This window comes from Etheostoma spectabile, unplaced genomic scaffold (genome assembly GCF_008692095.1).
Source record: "Etheostoma spectabile isolate EspeVRDwgs_2016 unplaced genomic scaffold, UIUC_Espe_1.0 scaffold00008917, whole genome shotgun sequence".
Classification (NCBI taxonomy): Eukaryota; Metazoa; Chordata; class Actinopteri; order Perciformes; family Percidae; genus Etheostoma; species Etheostoma spectabile.
This window is the reverse complement of record NW_022603640.1, coordinates 13,926-37,317: the sequence shown is the minus strand read 5'-3', so window position 1 is coordinate 37,317 and position 23,392 is coordinate 13,926. Positions and strand designations below refer to the sequence as shown.

Here is a 23,392-nt window from a genome sequence, read left to right as displayed (position 1 = left end):
TGCTGTCATCCTCGCCGCTGCCACTGGATTCATTTTTTACAAAAGAAAGAAAGGTGAGAGAGGAGAAGGGGAAAGTTATCAGACCTACTTTTGGATTTGTAGTTTACAAAAAGAAGAAAAGTGAGAGACCAAAGCAGTAAATTCTTTTCGTATTTACTTTCCACAAGCAAATAACAGAGAGACTGTAGCAAGATGATGATGATGATGATGATGATGATGATGATGATGATGATGATAAATATAAAAGGTGAAGGGGATAAGATTTATTTAACATAAGTAGGAGCATGAGTAGGAGAGGATCAGATTCGATGGGGAAAAGGTGACAAATGATGTTCTGGCATTTCCAACTGTGACAGCTGAAATGATTTGTCGTCTCTTCTTGTTTCAGCCCAACTCCCTCCACCATGTGAGTAGAACTTGTTTTTATTCTATTGTGTCTGGTCTGATGTGCTGGTACCAGGATGTGTTACTGCAAAACAGACTTGAGTAAAGACATGGAGATTATAAAGTAAATTATTTTCTCACTCAAGGATTTCTCCGTTATCAGAGAGACCAAAAACATGTTTGACATGACCTATAATTACTGTAGATAGGAGTACTAAATAACATAATCTTATTTAATAAATGAAATGGAAATAAATTGAAAGGAATACAAAACCAGAAAAATAGAATGAAAAGATTTAAAAAATAATTAGATACAGTATGTGTGTTGCATGTATGGGTTAAGGATTCAGTGGTAGGTGTTTGTGTGTTTATACATACACATAGATATATAATGACCAATGAAATGAAAACTGAAAAGGAAATGTTAAGTTTCTGTTTTTTTAGGTGACAAATGATGTTCTGGCATTTCCAACTGTGACAGCTGAGATGATTTGTCGTCTCTTCTTGTTTCAGCCCAACTCCCTCCACCATGTGAGTAGAACTTGTTTTTATTCTATTGTCTCTGGTCTGATGTGCTGTTACCAGGATGTGTTACTTGGGGTGGCCTGTTTCTGTTTTCATATAGCACTTTAAAAGCAAACAAGGTTGCACCAAAGTGCTTCATAAAGACAAACATATGTATAGAAGCATATATAAAAAGCTCTCGGGGTTGGAGGCTGCTGGTTGCACATGTCCCATTCAGGTTGTGGAGTCAGCTCATTGATCCTGACAGATGGAGCATGTGTCTTGGTTCTGGATAAAACATCAGATGCTAAACCTGTTTCAGAGGCTGGAAGTACTGAACACCGTTTGGTGGATGTGCAGAGTTAATGTGAACGACCAGCCTCTGGACAGGCTGCATCATCCTCTGTTTCTGAAAGGCAGCTCAGTAACGGTGTGTTCTTCCTTACAGCTCCTGACAACAGCTCTGAGCTCTCTGAGAGACTCAATCCAGAGACCTGATTAACACACACATCCTGCACTGGTACAGCAGTCAAATATTAACATCTCCAGTTAAACAATACCTGGAAAAATAATCTTCTACAACAAACCTTTCTATTAAAGCCCCTAAAGAACTTGTTTTTATCAGGAGTTGACAAAATGTTGAGTTTGTTGCTATGTGGAATTGAACATCTTAATGGTGAAAGATATGTTTGTGTGTGATTAATATCCTTTCTGTATTATAGGTTTGTATACTCAAACATTCAGTTCATATACTCACTATCTAACTATATACCTCTATTTGTACTCTATCTAGATATGCTAGATATATGATTATAGATAAACTACTGTAACATGTAGGCAACTATCCCAATGTAGTAGGGGTAAATAAAATGTCCTCTCTGGTGTTTGACAACTTGACATCAATATCCTGATTATTTAGCTTAATTACGAGAAAAATTTGCAAATATTCTGATTATATATTTTAAAGTGTGGTTTTGGTCTTTAAGAATCTCAGCCAACACTCAGCACGTCAGATATGTTTGATATTCTCATATTTTGTATTTTATTTTAGTATCATTGATGTGAAATTAATGACTCTTACATTAAACATACATCATTTTCTGATTTTTTTCTGTTGTCAGAGTAAGAAAGTGTGAAAACTTCTGACTCAGATTTAAAAGATTTTAAACTTTATTAGTGAAACGTAGAAGTCAGAAGATGTTTTCTGGACTCAGCGTCTGATCTTTCAGTTCACTAAACCTTTGTTCCAACCCAGGTCTCTGTAGGGGAAAGGAAGCAGCACAGAGGCCGTTAGAGTCTGACAGGACACTTATTTATTACAGGAGCAAGAACTAAATGAAAGGGAACTCATAACTAGCTTCATGTTGTGTTACATGATACAATGTGTTTTGGACTTTAGCAGCAGACAAGCACAAGCAGAGAGCTTTAGTGGAAGCAGGCAGGAACAGGTAACAGAGACTCAGATAAACCAGAACATGTCTAAAATCCCTTTTGGTCAGAGTGAAGTCCTCTCTAGATGTTGTTACCTCAGCAACGCCTATCAGATCATCACTGTATCCAGAATACAATATGATTTACTCTGAGGGACTCATTCATTAAGGTTACATGTGTTGGATGGTTATGTGTTTATTAACAGCCTTCAAATTCAAAAATGCATAAGTGATATCAGATAGGTATTCCCTTCATTATATGAGACTTAGTACAGATATCTTGCTGTGTGAGGTGAGGTGTGAAATGAGGAAGTAAAGTGCTGTGGTTTTTTTTTAAGGAGTACCTTCATGAGGTGTGTCCTGTGATTGTTATCTTTTTCATACAATAGCCTAATTGTAAACTGGCCACATCATGTTCATTGTTTAAGACACATTTTCATAAATGATCCTTCAAATAGGAACAGGGATTTGATAAACTAATTACTAATCCAAAACAAGGACAAGTTTTTGGAATGTAGCCACATGAAGATTAGCATGAGTTGAGTCAGGAAGACTATCTAATGCTTCTTCCTCCTTCTCATTCACCTCCCTCTCCTCCTGCTTCCCCTTATCAGCTGATTGGGAGTGTGTAGTCTTTTAGTCAAACCAACCAGATTTAGCTACAATCTCTATCAGCCTATCACATTCGTGCTGTTAATATTTAAATGTTCTCCTCTTAGTTGCTTTCGCCGTGAATCGTCTCCTCCCCGTTCACCTCAGTTCATCATTTCCATCATTCATATGTGTCTATAAGACATGTCAGTATGGATCATTGTCATTTAAAAAATACAGATGTCAGTGCTCAAACAGATGTGGTTGTCATGAAGATAAAATGGTAGGGTGAGTATTTCACTAAAGATCTGTCATGTCGGCTTTTTAATATCACATTGGAAATATTGGGATTTGTCATGTTTTTTCATTTGATAAATTGATACGCGGAAGTTCATTTATCAGCCTGTGCTTAAAAGAGTTTTTTTCTAAACCATTCTGAAGGGTCAGTAGAGAAGATTTAGATTAGATTAGATTATACTTTATTCATCCCACGACGGGGAAATTTTGTTGTTACAGTAGCAGCATAGCAGCAACAGCAAAAAAACAACAACACACAAACAAGTAAGCACGAAAGAAATACAAGGCAAGAATACAGGCAAGAAATAGACAATGAAAATATGGTTGACTGAGTAAGTAAAATGGCGTCAAACAAAAGGAATTTTAAAGTGCGGTTGCCATGATAAGAGAAACAATATTGCAGTGTAAGTGACGTTAAAAATTAAGTTGAATGTGTAATTAGAGCAAAGAAGCAAGAGTCGGTAGCATAATTTAAATTATATTAACCTGAGACCATAAATATTGAAAAGTAAGTACTTGTAATAAAATAATATAAATACCAATATTAAAGATGAACAGAAAGTGTGTGATGTAGATGGGAGAAAAACAGGAACAGAAACTACAAGGGACGTTCTACAACGCTTAACGTGAAAAAGCTTAACGTGGTTTAATGTACCTAAACAACGATCAATCATCACCATATTTACCATGGCCATATCTTGTCATAAACACAAACCTGTCAAAAAAACTAAACTGAAATCCAACGATTATAGAAGTTATATGACGGTAACGTTTTCTTCTTCATTGGTGTCTATGGCGAGGAAAAGGCTTAACGTGGCATAATGTACCTAAACAACGATCAATTATCACCATATTTCTCTTACATATTGCTCCTCATAACCAGTAAAAACTGTCAAAAAATCGGACCCAAAGTCCTATTATTATGGACGGTAGCTGACATTAAGCGTGTCTGCTTCATTAAGGGATATTTTAAGGAAAAAGCTTAACGTGAAAAAGCTTAACGTGGCTTAATGTACATAAACATCGATCAATTATCACCATATTTTTCTTACATATTACTCCTCATAACCAGTACAAACTGTCAAAAAATCTGACCCAAAGTCCTAATATTATGGACGGTAGCTGACATTAAGCGTGTCTGCTTCAATAAGGGATATTGTAAGGAAAAAGCTTAACTGAATGTATCTTCGAATACGCCCAGAGTCGTAGAAAGTGATGGCTCCGCCTATCTATAATGCCGTTGGTGAATAGTCACTCCTAATGGGCCAATGAAAATGTGTATTGTTATTTGAAACTCGAATAACGGACTCTAGGAACATCTTAACACACTAAGATGCTACTAAGGTCAGCTACACAGACCTTCACTTGTACACTTGGTAACAGTACCGTGAAGCTTCAGTTTATTCAGTAGTCTTCCTATTGCATTTTACTTCACATTCAACAGCCTTTTTAAAGGCTATTTAATCCGTCTTTTATAGCAGTTTATTTTATTCAGTTAAAGCCTACTTTATATATATATAGATGTAGAGAAAAAAACAAAACCTTTGTACTCCTAAAATAATTGAACCCCCGTACTGTACGTGTTGTACGGGGGTTTAATTAATAGAAAGTCATAGTCAAATTTGCAAACAAATTCTTGTCGGAGCGGCTGTGGCTCAGTGGTAGAGCGGTTGCCTGCCAATCGGAAGGTTGGTGGTTCGATCGCCGCCCCGGCAGTCATTGTCGAAGTGTCCTTGGGCAAGACACTGAACCCTGAGTTGCCCCCGGTGCTGCGCATCGGAGTGTGAATGTGTGTGACTGTATGGTGGCACCTTGTACAGCAGCCCCGGCCACAGTGTATGAATGTGTGTGAATGGTGAATGTTTCCTGTAGATGTAAAAGTGCTTTGAGCAGTTGTTAAGACTGGAAAAGCGCTATATAAATACAGCACATTTACATTTGTTTTTTATCATATTACAATTCAGTACACCGTTTCAGAAAAATCTTTAGAAGGGTCATGGCTTTCATGCAGAAGAGTCAGAATTTACGTTGGGAGAAATAGAGGCCATTCTGTGTAATGCTGAGAAGCACAAAGCTGAAAAACGTATTTTGCACGAACCTCCCCTGGATCCCAAGGGGGGGATTGAAGGGAGGTAGATCAGACATGGACTTTCGTTTTGACCAAATGTCATGGAAGCAAAAAGGGTCAAACTACCATAACATAAAAAAATATGGCGGTAGAGTGCTGAAGCGGTCCTTTCACATTAGGACAGCGCAGTTTGACAAGGGTTCGTCTGAATTCAGAAAAAATGTGTACTGTCTGCTGCAGCAAGGTGAAGATACTCATTTGGCAAATTTGTATCTGATCCATTATTTGGGAGATGTGTCCATCTATGTGCCAAAGAAGCATGGTAATGCAAAGTCACATCGGGTGTTCATTCCGTCTAAAAAAGAGGTATTTTCAGAAATCCTTCGAAATGACCATGGGCAAGCGCCTACAAACATCTACCGATCCGCCTTGTCTGGAGCCTCCAGTGGTAATGTGGAACACATGCCTGTGAATAGCCCACGTAACCTCAAACAGGTCCAAAACACTGTGTATGCTAGCAGAAGTAAAGACAGAATCTCACATGATGAAATGTTTAGTCTCCATGAGCTTGCGTACCAGCTTCCAGGTTTTGTCTGGCACATTTCCAGCTTTCCTGACCTTGTGGTTTTTGCAGGGATGCCAGAAATGATTGATTTAGCACGCACCAATTTGGACGAAGCAACCAAATTCAGCTACCCTCAAATGCTGAGTTATGACACCACATTTCAGATGGGTGACTTCTATGTTTCTGTGCTTGCGATGAGGAACACATTGCTTGTTAATGACCCTGTGTTCCCTGTTGGGTTCATGCTGCATGAACGCAAATGCATGCAACATCATGAACTGTTCTTACAGGACATTCTGGGAAAACTTTGGATGGGAATGAAAAAATTCAAAAGAGTGCCCATCACTGTTGACCAAGAGGGAATATTTGGGGCCTTGAAGAGGACGTTTCCTAATATTAACCTTGTCTTTTGCAGGAATCATGTGTTGCATGACATTGAGTACTGGGTAAAAAAGCACGGGGGAGGAAGAGATGATGTAAAAGTACTCAAAGACCAAATTGAGCAAATAATTGATTCGGCTGACAAAGACGAATTTGAGGCACAATGTTGCAGATTGGCGAAGGGGTGGTCTGAGGAATTTGTCAAATACTTCAACCAGCATTTGAAGGAAGATCTATTAGTCAACATGGCTTCCTTCTATACGAAACAATTTGAAGCATTCAAATCCAAAATCCCAACCAACAACATAAGTGAGAGCATAAACAAAATGATCAAATCTCAAAATGAGTGGAAGGAACTTCCTGTTGATGCAATGGTTTTGTCTTTGTACTACATGCAGTCCTACTTCCTCTATGAATTTCAAAGAGCCAGATGTGGGTTGGGGAACTACACTCAGAAGCGGGGGGTCCCTGTTGCTCTGAGGGATGTTGAGATGCCCTCATTCTTTCCTTTAGAGAGAATATTGGAACGAGTCAACATTTTGAAGGGAATAACACAGTCCCCCCTCTCTCTTTCACTCTCTCTCTGTGTCTCTCTCTTACTCACTCACTGACACACACACACACACACACACACACACACACACACACACCACACACACACACACACACACCTGGTGTGAAATAAAAAAATAATAAAAAGAACCAAAAACAAAACAAAAAAATCGCACTGATCATACAAAAAATTAAAAGTTAAAAAAACAAAGTTATACTGAGTATGAAATCTCTTGTTACATTACATTTTACTTCATAATTGCAACCGCCTGTGTTGTATTCATTGTTGCAAAACTTGTTCTGTATATAGTTTGTTGGTTTGTTTTTTTACATTAAAACCCTACAAAAATTGAATTCATACATAAAAAACATTGGTTAATTCTGAACAAATGCAATAAAAATATAATCTATAATGGATTTTCAAATTGGCCTGTTGAAAATCCTTATATGTCATTGACTTGTATACAGAGGCTTGGATTACATTTTTTGACAGTTTTCAGTGGTTGTAGGGAACAATATGAGAGAGAAATTTGGTGATGACTCGTCCTTGTTTAGGTACATTAAACCATGTAAGGGACTCAGAACACAGCTCACTGCTGGAGGGCCACATCGACAATATTTCAATTAAATTTTGCTCAATATTATTTTTGATATACCAACTTTTTACAAAAGCAGATTGCTTTTGATGGTTTTGTTTTGTTGTTAATCCTTAAATATTTATATTAGGGTATGTGAAATTAAAATTAAATTGAAATAAGAAAACAAAAACAATCATTGAATTGCTGATTGAAACTGCATCTCTGGGGGTGTGAAGTTTGGTAAAAAGTCCTAGTTGGGTTTGCAGTTTTACCATCAACCATCAGCCTCCCTTGAGCGTCATCAGACAGATTCCGTTATTTCTCCTCGTGCTTCGTCGTGTAGTGGCGATTCAAATTATAATCTTTAAACACAGCAACCTGTGAACCACAGATTAATCTCACGGCTTTACCTTAAATTTCTGTAAAGAAATACTTGGCAGTCCATGTCTTGTTGAAAACACGGCATTCGTCATCAAATTTTCTTTTTTTAGCGTAAGCGGACATCTCCCTAACCCAGGCATCACTTGCCGCTGTGCACCTTCACTCACAGGTTACGCACGGACATACGTCCATAAATAACACTTTTCAAAATAAAAGCAGCACAGTTGTATTGCACGCACGACATAGATGTTTTTTAAAATGTATTTTGTAATTTGTGATTGCCGCTGTTCCCCTTCACTCACAATCACGCACGCGCATACGTCCACACGGATGTAATACAAATAACACTTTTCAAAACAAAAGCAGCACCGTTGTATTGCACACTCGACATAGATATTTTTTAAATTTATTTTGTAGTTTATGATTGGCCTCACGCGGGCCGGACAGGGACGCACAAAGGGCCGGATGTGGCCCGCGGGCCGTAAGATGCCCAGGTCTGCCATAGACCGTATATTAACGGTCTATGTTCCACACACACTCTTCTCAGACTACTGGGAGGGATAATAAAATATGAAAGTAAAACAAATGCAAAATAGAGCACACATGCCCTGTCTCATGTGTAATAGTTCACAGGTAAACACAGAAAACTCATGTGTGTGCGCACACATTACAACAGTACAAAAACACATCACATTCGTTTTACACAAATCTCACACATTTCCCATATTGCCGCGGGTCGTGAGGGGCGACTCTGAGCATGCAGCGGCACTTCACAGGCACACAGTGCGATACAAACTTTCGAAATAACTTTGAAATACATTACAATACGGCCCTACACACGACATCTATCCTGTCTTAGGCCCAAGGGGTCACATATTTTGACAGCTGTTATCAGAATATGTGACCTCTTGGGCCCAAAACCAGATGCTGACCAGAGTGATTATTGTTTCTTGTCTATACATATGAAGATAAGACAAGTCACCTGAAATGGTTTGGCTGTAGTTACAGGTGATTTCTGCCAGGTTACAGTAGGGTCACATATTCTGATAACAGCTGTCAAAATATGTGACCTCTTGGGCCCAAAACCAGATGCTGACCAGAGTGATTATTGTTTCTTGTCTATACATATAAAGATAAGACAAGTCACCTAGAATGGTTTGGCTGTAGTTACAGGTGATTTCTGACAGGTTACAGTAGGGTCACATATTCTGATAACAGCTGTCAAAATATGTGACCCCTTGGGCCCAAAACCAGATGCTGACCAGAGTGATTATTGTTTCTTGTCTATGCATATAAAGATAAGACAAGCCACCTGAAATGGTTTGGTTGTTGTGACAGGTTAATTTTGAAATGTTCAAATATATATGAGTTTATGTATGGGGAAAATTCACAATGAGTTCACAATCAAATTATTACTTGGTTATTGATAATTTTCTCCCACAGCTCTTGTAGATTAGTTAACAGCCTCATGCTGCCGACGTAGTTTTATTATTATTTATACCACCCGCATCCTCATGATTAAGTCTGCTCTGTGGTGTTTATTTGGGGCCAACAGAATAAACACGCACACACACAGAAACATATATCTTAGTTTCTTTATTTAGATTTACAATTAGACACTAGTCACTCAAATACAGCCTATATCTCAAGTATGTATATACAACAACATTTCTAAACTCTCGGCGCTGAACCTTCATTATAAACAGCCTGCAGTTTACGCTGATAGCGTAACAGAGCCGTGACGAAGTCGTCTGTTTGAGTGAGATCAACCTGCACAGTGGCAACAGCGCCCCCTACAGTCACAAGATACGGTGGTCACAGAATTTGGTGTTACACCGGGACGAAGGACCTGCGGTACCTCTCCTTCTTACACCGTGGGTGTATCAGTCTGCTGCTGAAGGAGCTGCTCAGGGACCCCACAGTGTCATGTAGGGGTGAGAGGTGTTCTCCATGATGGATATCAGCTTAGCTAACATCCTCCTCTCCCCTACTTTCTCTATGGGGTCCAGAGGACAGTCCAGGACAGAGCTCGCTCTCCTGATCAGTCTATTCTGCTCCTGTCCCGGTCCGAGCAGCGCCCCCCCTCCAGCAGACCACAGCGTAGAGGATGGCAGAGGCCAACACAGAGTCATTTTCACCTTCAGATAGAATATAAACACATTCTTTAAGCATCATATTTACAAGATGATATATTCCCTTTCCCCCTGACATTAGTGATATAATATCTGCTCTAATCTTTCTGATACAGGCCACAGATAGAAAATGTTGTGCTGATGTTGTTGTAATTCCTGCTGGTCACCAGTAGAGGTCAGCACAGGTTACAGATCTACTAATTACTCTGAATGTAAGAGAAGAAGAAATAACTGGAAATAAGATGTTACAGCAGCACAAGAAACAAACCAAAAAAATACATCAATACAATAACATTGTATGAAGATGGGGAATGGAAAGGGAGAAAATAATTAGGATGATAAATTAGAATTATGAAGCACAATATAGCACAGTGTACATAAAGTCACATGAGTAAAACAAGTTTTTCAACTTCTGTATCAACTTTCATCAGAACAGAGACATTCCCCTCTTCCTCCAAAAAGAAGAAAAGACAAAACAAAGACAGAAGCTCGGTCCTTGGGCACGTCAGAACAAGATGAAGAAGTTTCTGTTGTTTCTCTTCTGTCACGTCTCATCTCCAGGTAAGATCACATTTTAATTATTTTCTTTTGTTTCTTGTATTTAGACATAATTAAAGATGAGGGAGACCTCAATGATATCTGAGATTTTATAATAAAGGTTATACTGTATATAAATCACTTTCCACTCAGCTCTGCACTTTGTTTTAGTTTCACTTTAGCTTCAAGATGATGAGACTATTTGTTTTAACTGAATCATACTGGATTCCTCATATTCACGATGAGTCTGATGTTTTTATATTTATACTGAATGTATAAAACTTGTTTGTCCTACAGTGAAATACTCACGCAAGGTTTTCATAACGGCATCTTCTGGACTCCCAAACTTCCCAGAGTTTGTGGGTACTGGACTGGTGAATGATCTTCAGTATATTTACTGCGACAGCAACAAAAAGATAATAGAACCAAAACAGGACTGGGTGAAAAAGTTATTTAAAGACAATCCTCAGCACTTGGAGTTTCATACTAGACAATGTTTTGATTTTATACCTAACAACTTCATTATCTGGTTAAATAACTTTAAGCAACGCTTCAACCAAACTGGAGGTACAGTATTTATGAGTGTTACATGTAATATTGTAATACTGTATATATACTGTGTATACTGCATTGTTAAAAGGTACAGTCTCTCTCTCTCTCTCTCTCTCAGGTGTCCACATTCTCCAGCAGATGACTAGCTGTGAGTGGGATGATGAGACTGGAGAGGTCAATGGTTTTAATCAGTTTGGTTATGATGGAGAAGACGTCATATCATTCGACCTGAAGACATCAACATGGATCGCTGCAAAACCACAGGCTGTCATCACCAAACTGAGTTGGGATGCTGACAAATCTAGAATAAAATACATTGAGATTCTCCTTACTGAGATGTATCTTGAATGGCTGAAGATGTATTTGGACTATGGGAAGAGCTCTCTGCTGAGAAAAGGTAGAATCACATTTCCTGATGTAGTTTGATGAACCCAACAATGTCCATACAGTCTGTCACCAAGTAGACATGTTCAGATCTTAAAACTCCCAGGCTTAAACAAACACCCTAGTTTTAAAATGGTCTATATGATTTTACCAGCAGCATTTGAGCATTCTTAAGGTGGACAAAAAAAATGTATAAATACTGTTTCTTTATCCCCAGTGGGGAAATTACAATTTAACACTCTGTGTACACTTTGTCAGTAATCACACACAGGCCTGAAATACACACACATGCTCAGGACCTATTCATGCACAAATGGAGAGATGTCAGAGTGTGGGCTGCCAGCTGCCTGAGCGGTTGGGGGGTACGGTGCCTTGCTCAAGAGGAGGTGAAGTGGCACCTCTCCATCCACCAATCCACACTCCGTACTTTTGTCCACATGGGTGACCCTGCGGTTCCCAACCCAACTCCCTACGGACTGAGCTACTTCCACCCCCCAATAGAAGGCCTGATTCAAAGCACTCTGTAGAAATGGACCATAGTCTTTACCCTGAGGGGGGCGGGGAAGGGGCTAGCGGCACCTGTGTTGTCTAGTCTGCTCTTCGGGGCACCTGTTCAATGCCGGTGCGCTGATCTGCCAGGCGTCCTTTGCTACCCTTTTTCCCCGTATCCAGCTCCTCTGTCTATCACACATCTCACTGTGCGTCATCCTGAACCCCATAGGTGCCAGGCTACACTTTGGGACATCTGCTCAGACTGAACTGCCATTGTGCAGTCACTGAGTGTCAATGTTTTAAAATAGAAATGTTGATGTTGATTTTTTGTTTGTTGAATTACGGAAAATGAACATAGTTGTGGCTTTAAACTGAAAAAAATGTCAAAGTCTTCTTCTCTGACTATAGTTTCCTTCTCTGTACAAGATGATACAAGATTGTATGGGCCTGTAGTGCATTTACCTAAAAGAAAAGTTGTTTACATGGTGTAAAACTAATTTACATCTGTTGAGTCTGGATTTCACTTAAATGTAAACTATATAGGTTTTGACCACTGCTTGTCCTATATAATCTTTTTTTATAAGTTGATTTCTGTGTATTGCCTCCCTCTCTCTCTCTCTCTCTCTCTCTCTCTCTCTCTCTCTCTGCAGAGCGTCCCTCAGTGTCTCTCCTCCAGAAGTCTCCGTCCTCTCCAGTCAGCTGCCACGCTACAGGTTTCTACCCTGACAGAGCCATGATGTTCTGGAGGAAAGATGGAGAGGAGCTTCATGAGGACGTGGACCTCGGAGAGATCCTCCCCAACCACGATGGATCCTTCCAGATGAGTGTAGACCTGGACCTTTCATCAGTCCCAGATGAAGACTGGAGGAGGTACGACTGTGTGTTTCAGCTCTCTGGTGTGGAGGACGACATCGTCACCAAACTGGACAAAGCAGAGATCAGGACCAACAGAGGTGAGACTGGAATAGGAAGTGACTGAAAGATGTGTTTAGTTTACTTCATGATTTATTGATTTTTCACCTTTCTGATGCTCTGTGTAAGCCTTCTGTTTGATATCTGTGGCCAAACGCCTGAACTCCCAGTTAGCGGGCTAGCTCCTTCAGTCTTTATTTCAGAAACACATCTGTACAGTTGACTGCTGTCTTAAGACTGATGCCAACTAAATCATTTCCCAGAGCAGTTAACAGCTAACCAACAGCTTCCTCCATTTTTTACTCTGTCAGCACTATCATGATGGTTCTGCACAAATATATGTCGCTCACCAAAGTGAGGCTCTAACACGGGTGTGTTTTTGTTGCATTAGCTCTTGGTTTATAATGGAATAAGGCAGTAATCTTTCAGTTTTTTATTCTAAACCAATGCACACAATCCGTTGCAGGACATACCAACATGCAAATATTTCATAAGTCCTGTGTGTACAGTAGGAATGATAAACAGAGGAATGTACTTCTGTTCTAACCTGGTTGTAGACCTGGTTGTAGACATGTTGTTGTTATTTGTTGAACAGAGAATCCTTCAGACAGGACCATTCCCATCACTGCTGCAGTGGCTGTTCTTGCTGTCGTCCTCACCGCTGCCACTGGATTCATTTTTTACAAAAGAAAGAAAGGTGAGAGAGGAGAATGGGAAAGTTATCAGACCTACTTTTGGATTTGTAGTTTACAAAAAGAAGAAAAGTGAGAGACCAAAGGAGTAAATAATTTGCTCATTTATTTTAAACCAGCAACTAACAGAGACTGTAGCAGGATGATGATGATGATGATGATGATGCTGATGATGATAAATATAAAAGGTGAAGGGGATAAGATTTATTTAACATAAGTAGGAGCATGAGTAGGAGAGGATCAGATTTGATGGGGAAAAGGTGACAAATGATGTTCTGGCATTTCCAACTGTGGCAGCTGAAATGATTTGTCGTCTCTTCTTGTTTCAGCCCAACTCCCTCCACCATGTGAGTAGAACTTGTTTTTATTCTATTGTCTCTGGTCTGATGTGCTGTTACCAGGATGTGTTACTACTAAACTGACTTGAGTAAAGACATGGAGATTATACATTAGTAAACTACTTTCTCACTCAGGGGTTTCTCCCCTTACAGAGAGACCAAAAACATGTTTGACATGACCTGGAATTACTGTAGATGGGAGTAATAAATAACATGAAACATTATTTCTTTATTCTACAAGAAAAGATTTAAGAAATAATTAGATACAGTGTGTGTGTTGCATGCATGGACTGTGACTTCAGTGGTAGGGAGGTGTGTGTGTAGAATATATATAGTTTAATGACCAATAAAATGAAAACAAAGGAAATGTTAAGTTTCTGTTTTATACAGCACTTTAAAAGCAAACAAGTTTACACCAAAGTGCTTCATAAAGACAAACATATGCATAGAAGCATATATAAAAAGCTCTCTGGGTTGGAGGCTGCTGGTTGCTCATGTCCCATTCAGGTTGTGGAGTCAGCTCATTGATCCTGACAGATGGAGCATGTGTCTTGGTTCTGGATAAAACATCAGATGCTAAACCTGTTTGAGAGGCTGGAAGTACTGAACACCTTTTGGTGGATGTGCAGAGTTAATGTGAACGACCAGCCTCTGGACAGGCTGCATCATCCTCTGTTTCTGAAAGGCAGCTCAGTAACGGTGTGTTCTTCCTTACAGCTCCTGACAACAGCTCTGAGCTCTCTGAGAGACTCAATCCAGAGACCTGATTAACACACACATCCTGCACTGGGAAAGCAGTCAAATGTTCACATCTCCAAGACCCAAACCATATGCATATCTAGAGTACAAATAAATACATATAGTTATATAGTGAGTATGTTTGTTTTAATACAAGATTAAGATGTTCAATTCCACATAGCAACAAACTCAACATTTTGTCAACTCCTAATACATTTGTTTGTACTTTTCTTTTTTCATGTTGCTTTTTGCTGACTGTCACGTTCTTTAGGGGCCCTAATAGAGAGGTTTGTTGTAGAAGCTTATATTTTCAGGTATTGTTCAACCCTTGCGTTGTCTTCCCGTCAAAATTGAAAGTCAACACTTATATTTTTGCTTTTTAATCAATGTTTTCAACTTTTTTTTAAGTTTTTGTATCTTTTTTTCAACATTTTTTTCAGTGTTTGTCACTTTTTTGACACTTAACACTACGTAACACTAACTTAGTAACTTTAGTTTTACAATTATTTTTGGAATTTATGGTCAATAAACCTAATTTTTAGGAAATTATACCTAATGTTTGAGTTAGAAAAGCAGAAATTAGGAATTATTTAGACTAAAATTAAAGGAGTGTTGATAGATTGTCACAGACTGGAATATGTCAACTTTTACTCAATACTATTTAAAAAACTTAACAAAATTAATGAAAGTAGACATTTGTACTTGCCAAAGAGCGTTGTGCATGTGGAATCAATCATATTATTTTGGGTAATTAAAAAGAACATTGATATAGGAAAATGGTTCAATTTGACCCGAGGACAACATGAGGGTTAAAGATAAACTACTGTAACATGTATGGAACCATCCCAATGTAGTAGGGGTAAATAAAATGTCCTCTCTGGTGTTTGACAACTTGACAGCAACATCCTGATTATTTAGCTTAATTACAAGAAAAACGTTGTGTAAATATTCTGATTATATATTTATTTTAAAGTGTGGTTTTGGTCTTTAACAATCTCAGCCAACAATCAGCATGTCAGAGATGTTTGATATTCTCATATTTTGTATTTTATTTTAGTATCATTGATGTGAAATAAAATGACTCTTACATTTAAAATGCATCATTTTCAGATTTGTTTCTGTTAGGGTAAGAGTCAGAGTAAGAAAGTGTGAAAACTTCTGACTCAGATTTATAAGATTTTAAACTTTATTAGTCAAACGTAGAAGTCAGAAGATGTTTTCTGGACTCAGCGTCTGATCTTTCAGTTCACTAAACCTTTGTTCCAACCCAGGTCTCTGTAGGGGAAAGGAAGCAGCACAGAGGCCGTTAGAGTCTGACAGGACACTTATTTATTACAGGAGCAAGAACTAAATGAAAGGGAACTCATAACTAGCTTCATGTTGTGTTACATGATACAATGTGTTTTGGACTTTAGCAGCAGACAAGCACAAGCAGAGAGCTTTAGTGGAAGCAGGCAGGAACAGGTAACAGAGACTCAGATGAAACCAGAACATGTCTAAAATCCCTTTAGGTCAGAGTGAAGTCCTCTCTAGATGTTGTTACCTCAGGAACATCTATCAGATCATCACTGCATCCAGAATATAATGTGATTTATGAATTTATACCTGACCATTTAATCAGAAAAACAGAGTAATAGAACAAGGCTGTGTTATGAAATTATCCAGCTCTATAGGAACTGAAAAACTTGAACGGAGTAATTCACAGGTGAACTCATCTCATACTGCAGGTGAAAGATTAAAGTCTAGTTAAAGCAGGAAACAACTTTTGGAATGAAGATGAACTGAGCTTTCAAGCTTTTTTTTTTTTTAGATGTATTTATATCTCTTGCCTCTCTAGTGTTATGTTTTATCTCCAAGATTACATTAAACCCTTTGGTAGTTCCTGTAGAGCTGGATAACATCATAACACCGCCTTGCTCTGTTACTCTGAGGGACTCATTCATTAAGGTTACATGTGTTGGATGGTTATGTGTTTATTAACAGCCTTCAAATTCAAAAATGCATAAGTGATATCAGATAGGTATTCCATTCATTATATGAAACTTAGTAAATACATCTTGCTGTGTGAGGTGAGGTGTGAAATGAGGAAGTAAAGTGCTGTGATTATTTTTTCAGGAATACCTTCATGAGGTGTGTCCTGTGATTGTTATTTTTTCATACAGTAGCCTAATTGTAAACTGGCTGCATCATGTTCATTGTTTAAGACACATTTTCATAAATGATCCTTCAAATAGGAACAGGGATTTGATAAACTATTTACTAATCAAACAAAAAAGGACAAGTTTTTGGGATGTAGCCACATGAAGATTAGCATGAGTTGAGTCAGGAAGACTATCTAATGCTTCTTCCTCCTTCTCATTCACCTCCCTCTCCTCCTGCTTCCCCTTATCAGCTGATTGGGAGCGTGTAGTCTTTTAGTCAAACCAACCAGATTTAGCTACAATCTCTTTCAGCCTATCACGTTCTTGCTGTTAATATTTAAATGTTTTCCTCTTAGTTGCTTTCGCTGTGAATCGTCTCCTCCCCGTTCACCTCAGTTCATCATTTCCATCATTCATATGTGTCTATAAGACATATATGGATCATTGTCATTTAAGAAATACAGATGTCAGTGCTGTTATGACCCTTGGGTCATTTTGTGTTATGCCTCTCACCCTGCTACAGTAGTTGATCTCCAAACCACAGACAATGAGAACAAGTGTGCACACCGGATTGGTCCAGCAGAGTTGATTGCTCTCTCCTGATTGGTCGCCAGGAAGACGGGAGCCATTTCAAAGCCCCATCAGACAAGAAGTCAGCCCCTCTCTCTTCTCTCTGCCATTTCCAAACATGTTCCTCTGTATTTCTGTGTGATATGATTTAAAACCATGTAAGTAATGGTTCAGACTGGTTTTGTGCTGCTCGTAGCAGTGTGGTAGGAGTGAGAAGTCCTTTCTTTTGTTTTTTACCTTTTCCTCCTGTTTTTCTTGTAGGAGTTTAGGTTAGAGCTTTGTCTTTTCTTTGTATGTTGTTTTGGTTTAACAAAGTTTAGGTTGCCTCTAGAGTAATTTAGTTTGTTATGTTGGGACCTCAACTCTGTATTAAATAGAAACTATTACTTTGCAATTCTTGTTCTGGCCTTGTTTGGGAGTGGGAAGAGTGTGGGGGGGGGCACACATTATGTAGCGTCTCGGTTACCCGTAGACATTGGAACATAACAGAGCTCAAACAGATGTGGTTGTCATGAAGATAAAATGGTAGGATGAGTATTTCACTAAAGATCTGTCACGTCGGCTTTTTAATATCACATTGGAAATATTGGGATTTGTCATGTTTTTTCATTTGATAAATTGATACACGGAAGTTAATTTATCAGCTTGTGCTCAAAAAAGTTTTTTTCTAAACCATTCTGAAGGGGCAGTAGAGAAGATTTTCACTTTCAGATTGAAAATAAACCCATTCTTTAAGCATCATATTTACAAGATGATGTATTCCCTTTCCCTCTGACATTAGGGATATAATATCTGCTCTAATCTTTCTGATACAGGCCACAGATAGAAAATGTTGTGCTGATGATGTTGTAATTCCTGCTGGTCACCAGTAGAGGTCAGCACAGGTTACAGATCTACTAATCACTCTGAATGTAAGAGAAGAAGAAATAACTGGAAATAAGATGTTACAGCAGCACAAGAAACAAACCAGATACAAATACATCAATAAAATAACATTGTATGCAGATGGGGAAGGGAAAGGGAGAAAATAATTAGGATGATATATTAGAATTATGAAGCAGAATATAGCACAGTGTACATAAACTCACAGTAGCAAAACAAGTTTTTCAACTTCTGTATCAACTTTCATCAGAACAGAGACACTCCCCTCTTCCTCCAAAAAGCAGAAAAGACAAAACTAAGACAGAAGCTCAGTCCTCGGACCCGTCTTTATCAGAACAAGATGAAACAGTTACTGTTGTTGTTTCTCTTCTGTCACGTCTCATCTCCAGGTAAGATCACATTTTAATTATTTTCTTTTGTTTCTTGTATTTAGACAAAATTAAAGATGAGGAAGACCTCAATGACATCTGAGTTTTTATAATAAATGTTATACTGCATACAAATCTTCACTTTCCACTCAGCTCTACAATTTGTTTTAGTTTCACTTTAACTTCAACATGATGAGACTATTTGTTTTAACTGAATCATACTGGATTCCTCATATTCACGATGAGTCTGATGTTTTTATATTTATACTGAATATATAAAACTTGTTTGTCCTGCAGTGAAATACTCACTCAAGTATTTCATAACGGCATCTTCTGGACTCCCAAACTTCCCAGAGTTTGTAGCTACTGGAATGGTGAATGATCTTCCGTGGATTTACTGCGACAGCAACAAAAAGATAATAGAACCAAAACAGGACTGGGTGAAAAAAGTATTTGAAGACAATCCTCAGCAGTTGGAGATTCATACTAGAAATTGTTTTGATTTTGTTCCTAACAGCTTCAATATCTGGCTGGAGAATTTTAAGCAACGCTTCAACCAAACTGGAGGTACAGTATTTATGAGTGTTACATGATATTTTGTAATTACATACTGCATTGTTAAAAGGTACAGTCTCTCTCTCTCTCTCTCTTTCTCTCAGGTGTCCACATTCTCCAGTTTATGAATGGCTGTGAGTGGGATGATGAGACTGGAGAGGTCAATGGTTTTATGCAGTTTGGTTATGATGGAGAAGACTTCCTAGCATTCGACCTGAAGACGTTGACATGGATCGCTGCAAAACCACAGGCTGTCATCACCAAACTGAGTTGGGATGCTGACAAATCTAGAATAAAATACAATAAGATTCTCTTTACTGAGATCTATGCTGAAAGGCTGAATATGTATGTGGACTATGGGAAGAGCTCTCTGCTGAGAAAAGGTAGAATCACATTTCCTGATGTAGTTTGATGAACCAAACAATGTCCATACAGTCTGTGTCACAAAGTAGACATGTTCAGATCTTAAAATTCCCAAGCTTTAACAGACACCCTAGTTTTAAAATGGTCTACATGATTTTACTAGCAGCAATTGTACATTCTTATGGTGGACAAAAAAAATAAAGAGGCCCGATTCAAAGCAGTCTGTAGAAATGGACCATAGTCTTTACCCTGAGGGGGGCGGGGAAGGGGCTAGCGGCACCTGTGTTGTCTAGTCGCTCTTCGGGGGACCTGTTCAATGCTGGTGTCTATCGCACATCTCACTGTGCTTCATCCTGAACCCCATAGGTGCCAGGCTACACTTTGGGACATCTGCTCAGACTGAACTGCCATTGTGCACTGTGCAGTCAGTGAGTGTCAGTGTTTTAAAATAGAAATGTTTATGTTGACATTTTGTTTGTTGAATTACAAAAAATGAACATAGTTGTGGCTATAAACTGTAAAAAATGTCAGATTCTTCTTCTCTGACTATAGTTTCCTTCTCTGTCTATGATGTGGAGATGAAGAGTTGTTATGTAACCCTATCAGATGTGTCTATAGCTCATAAGATTGTATGGGCCTGTACATGTGCATTTACCTAAAAGAAAAGTTGTTCACATGGTTTAAGCCTAACTTACATCTGTTGAGTCTGGATTTCACTTAAATGTACACTACATAGGTTTTGACCCCTGCTACTCCTATATAATCTTTTTATAAATAGATTGTATTCTCTCTCTCTCTCTCTCTCTCTCTCTCTCTCTCTCTCTCTCTCTCTCTCTCTCTCTCTCTGCAGAGGTTCCCTCAGTGTCTCTCCTCCAGAAGTCTCCGTCCTCTCCAGTCAGCTGCCACGCTACAGGTTTCTACCTGACAGAGCCATGATGTTCTGGAGGAAAGATGGGAGGAGCTTCATGAGGACGTGGACCTCGGAGAGATCCTCCCCAACCACGATGGATCCTTCCAGATGAGTGTAGACCTGGACCTTTCATCAGTCCCAGATGAAGACTGGAGGGGTACGACTGTGTGTTTCAGCTCTCTGGTGTGGAGGACGACATCGTCACCAAACTGGACAAAGCAGAGATCAGGACCAACAGAGGTGAGACTGGAATAGGAAGTGACTGAAAGATGTGTTTAGTTTACTTCATGATTTATGATTTTTCACCTTTCTGATGCTCTGTGTAAGCCTTCTGTTTGATATCTGTGGCCAAACGCCTGAACTCCCAGTTAGCGGTCTAGCTCCTTCAGTCTTTATTTCGGAAACACATCTGTACAGTTGACTGCCGTCTTAAGACTGATGCCAACTAAATCATTTCCCAGAGCAGTTAACAGCTAACCAACAGCTTCTTCATTTTTTACTCTGTCAGCACTATCATGATGGTTCTGCACAAATATATGTCGCTCACCAAAGTGAGGCTCTAACACGGGTGTGTTTTTGTTGCATTAGCTCTTGGTTTATAATGGAATAAGGCAGTAATCTTTCAGTTTTTTATTCTAAACCAATGCACACAATCCGTTGCAGGACAGACCAACATGCAAATATTTCATGAGTCATGTGTGTACAGTAGGAATGATAAACAGAGGATCGTACTTCTGTTCTAACCTGGTTGTAGACCTGGTTGTAGACATGTTGTTGTTATTTGTTCAACAGAGAATCCTTCAGACAGGACCATTCCCATCACTGCTGCAGTGGCTGTTCTTGCTGTCGTCCTCGCCGCTGCCACTGGATTCATTTTTTACAAAAGAAAGAAAGGTGAGAGAGGAGAATGGGAAAGTTATCAGACCTACTTTTGGATTTGTAGTTTACAAAAAGAAGAAAAGTGAGAGACCAAAGGAGTAAATAATTTGCTCATTTATTTTAAACCAGCAACTAACAGAGACTGTAGCAGGATGATGATGTTGATGATGATGCTGATGATGATAAATATAAAAGGTGAAGAGGGATAAGATTTATTTAACATAAGTAGGAGCATGAGTAGGAGAGGATCAGATTTGATGGGAAAAGGTGACAAATGATGTTCTTGCATTTCCAACTGTGACAGCTGAAATGATTTGTCGTCTCTTCTTGTTTCAGCCCAACTCCCTCCACCATGTGAGTAGAACTTGTTTTTATTCTATTGTCTCTGGTCTGATGTGCTGTTACCAGGATGTGTTACTGCAAAACTGACTTGATTAAAGACATGGAGATTATAAATTAGTAAACTATTTTCTCACTCAGGGATTTCTCCACTAACAGAGAGACCAAAAACATGTTTGACATGACCTGGACATACTGTAGATGGGAGTAATAAATAACATGAAACATTATTTCTTTATTCTACAAGAAAAGATTTAAGAAATAATTAGATACAGTGTGTGTGTTGCATGCATGGACTGTGACTTCAGTGGTAGGGAGGTGTGTGTGTAGAATATATATAGTTTAATGACCAATAAAATGAAAACAAAGGAAATGTTAAGTTTCTGTTTTTATATAGCACTTTAAAAGCAAACAAGTTTACACCAAAGTGCTTCATAAAGACAAACAGATGTATAGAAGCATATATAAAAAGCTCTCTGGGTTGGAGGCTGCTGGTTGCTCATGTCCCATTCAGGTTGTGGAGTCAGCTCATTGATCCTGACAGATGGAGCATGTGTCTTGGTTCTGGATCAAACATCAGATGCTAAACCTGTTTCAGAGGCTGGAAGTACTGAACACCTTTTGGTGGATGTGCAGAGTTAATGTGAACGACCAGCCTCTGGACAGGCTGCATCCTCCTCTGTTTCTGAAAGGCAGCTCAGTAACGGTGTGTTCTTCCTTACAGCTCCTGACAACAGCTCTGAGCTCTCTGAGAGACTCAATCCAGAGACCTGATTAACACACACATCCTGCACTGGGAAAGCAGTCAAATATTAACATCTCCAGTTAGACAATACCTGAAAAAATAATCTTCTACAACAAACCTTTCTATTAAAGCCCCTAAAGAACTTGCTTTCAAATCTTGAATGTAACTCTAACATGAAAGAGTCATGAAGCAAAAGCAACATGATAAAAGAAAAGTCAAAAGAAAAATGTATTAGCAGTTGACAAAATGTTGATTTTGTTGCTATGTGGAATTGAACATCTTAATGGTGAAAGATATGTTTGTGTGTGATTAATATCCTTTCTGTATTATAGGTTTGTATACTCAAATATTCAGTTCATATACTCACTATATAACTATATAACTCTATTTGTACTCTATCTAGATATGCGTATGGTTTGGGTCTTATAGATAAACTACTGTAACATTTATTGAACCATCCCAATGTAGAAGGGGTAAATACAATGTCCTCTCTGGTGTTTGACAACTTGACATCAACATCCTGATTATTTAGCTTAATTACAAGAAAAATGTGTAAATATTCTGATTATGTATTTATTTTAAAGTGTGCTTTTGGTCTTTAACAATCTCAGCCAACATTCAGCACGTCAGATATGTTTGATATTCTCATATTTTGTATTTTATTTTAGTATCATTGATGTGAAATAAAATGACTCTTACATTTAAAATGCATCATTTTCAGATTTTTTCTGTTAGGGTAAGAGTCAGAGTAAGAAAGTGTGAAAACGTCTGACTCAGATTTATAAGATTTTAAACTTTATTAGTCAAACGTAGAAGTCCGAAGATGTTTTCTGGACTCAGCGTCTGATCTTTCAGTTCACTAAACCTTTGTTCCAACCCAGGTCTCTGTAGGGGAAAGGAAGCAGCACAGAGGCCGTTAGAGTCTGACAGGACACTTATTTATTACAGGAGCAAGAACTAAATGAAAGGGAACTCAGAACTAGCTTCATGTTGTGTTACATGATACAATGTGTTTTGGACTTTAGCAGCAGACAAGCACAAGCAGAGAGCTTTAGTGGAAGCAGGCAGGAACAGGTAACAGAGACTCAGATAGACCAGAACATGTCTAAAATCCCTTTTGGTCAGACTGAAG

General features: G+C 38.7%; 1 protein-coding gene, 1 long non-coding RNA gene and 1 pseudogene across 2 annotated transcripts; 2 read left to right on the top strand and 1 right to left on the bottom strand.

The window, feature by feature from the left end:
* Positions 1-469: 469 nt before the first annotated feature.
* On the bottom strand, positions 470-18,490 carry LOC116678970 (uncharacterized). The gene is made up of 5 exons (XR_004329419.1): positions 18,423-18,490; positions 13,902-13,911; positions 9,436-9,438; positions 4,953-4,958; positions 470-481 (listed from the first exon to the last, which is right to left on the bottom strand). It is a non-coding gene; the product is annotated as an uncharacterized LOC116678970 (long non-coding RNA).
* LOC116678968 (major histocompatibility complex class I-related gene protein) lies at positions 10,379-22,455 on the top strand. The gene is made up of 8 exons (XM_032508707.1): positions 10,379-10,424; positions 10,698-10,967; positions 11,071-11,349; positions 12,479-12,781; positions 13,336-13,437; positions 13,762-13,779; positions 14,488-14,580; positions 22,333-22,455. The coding sequence occupies exons 1-7, from the start codon at positions 10,379-10,381 to the stop codon at positions 14,535-14,537; spliced, it is 1,068 nt and encodes a 355-aa protein (XP_032364598.1). The 3' UTR covers positions 14,538-14,580; positions 22,333-22,455.
* On the top strand, positions 18,427-22,453 carry LOC116678967 (major histocompatibility complex class I-related gene protein-like; annotated as a pseudogene).
* Positions 22,456-23,392: the final 937 nt, after the last annotated feature.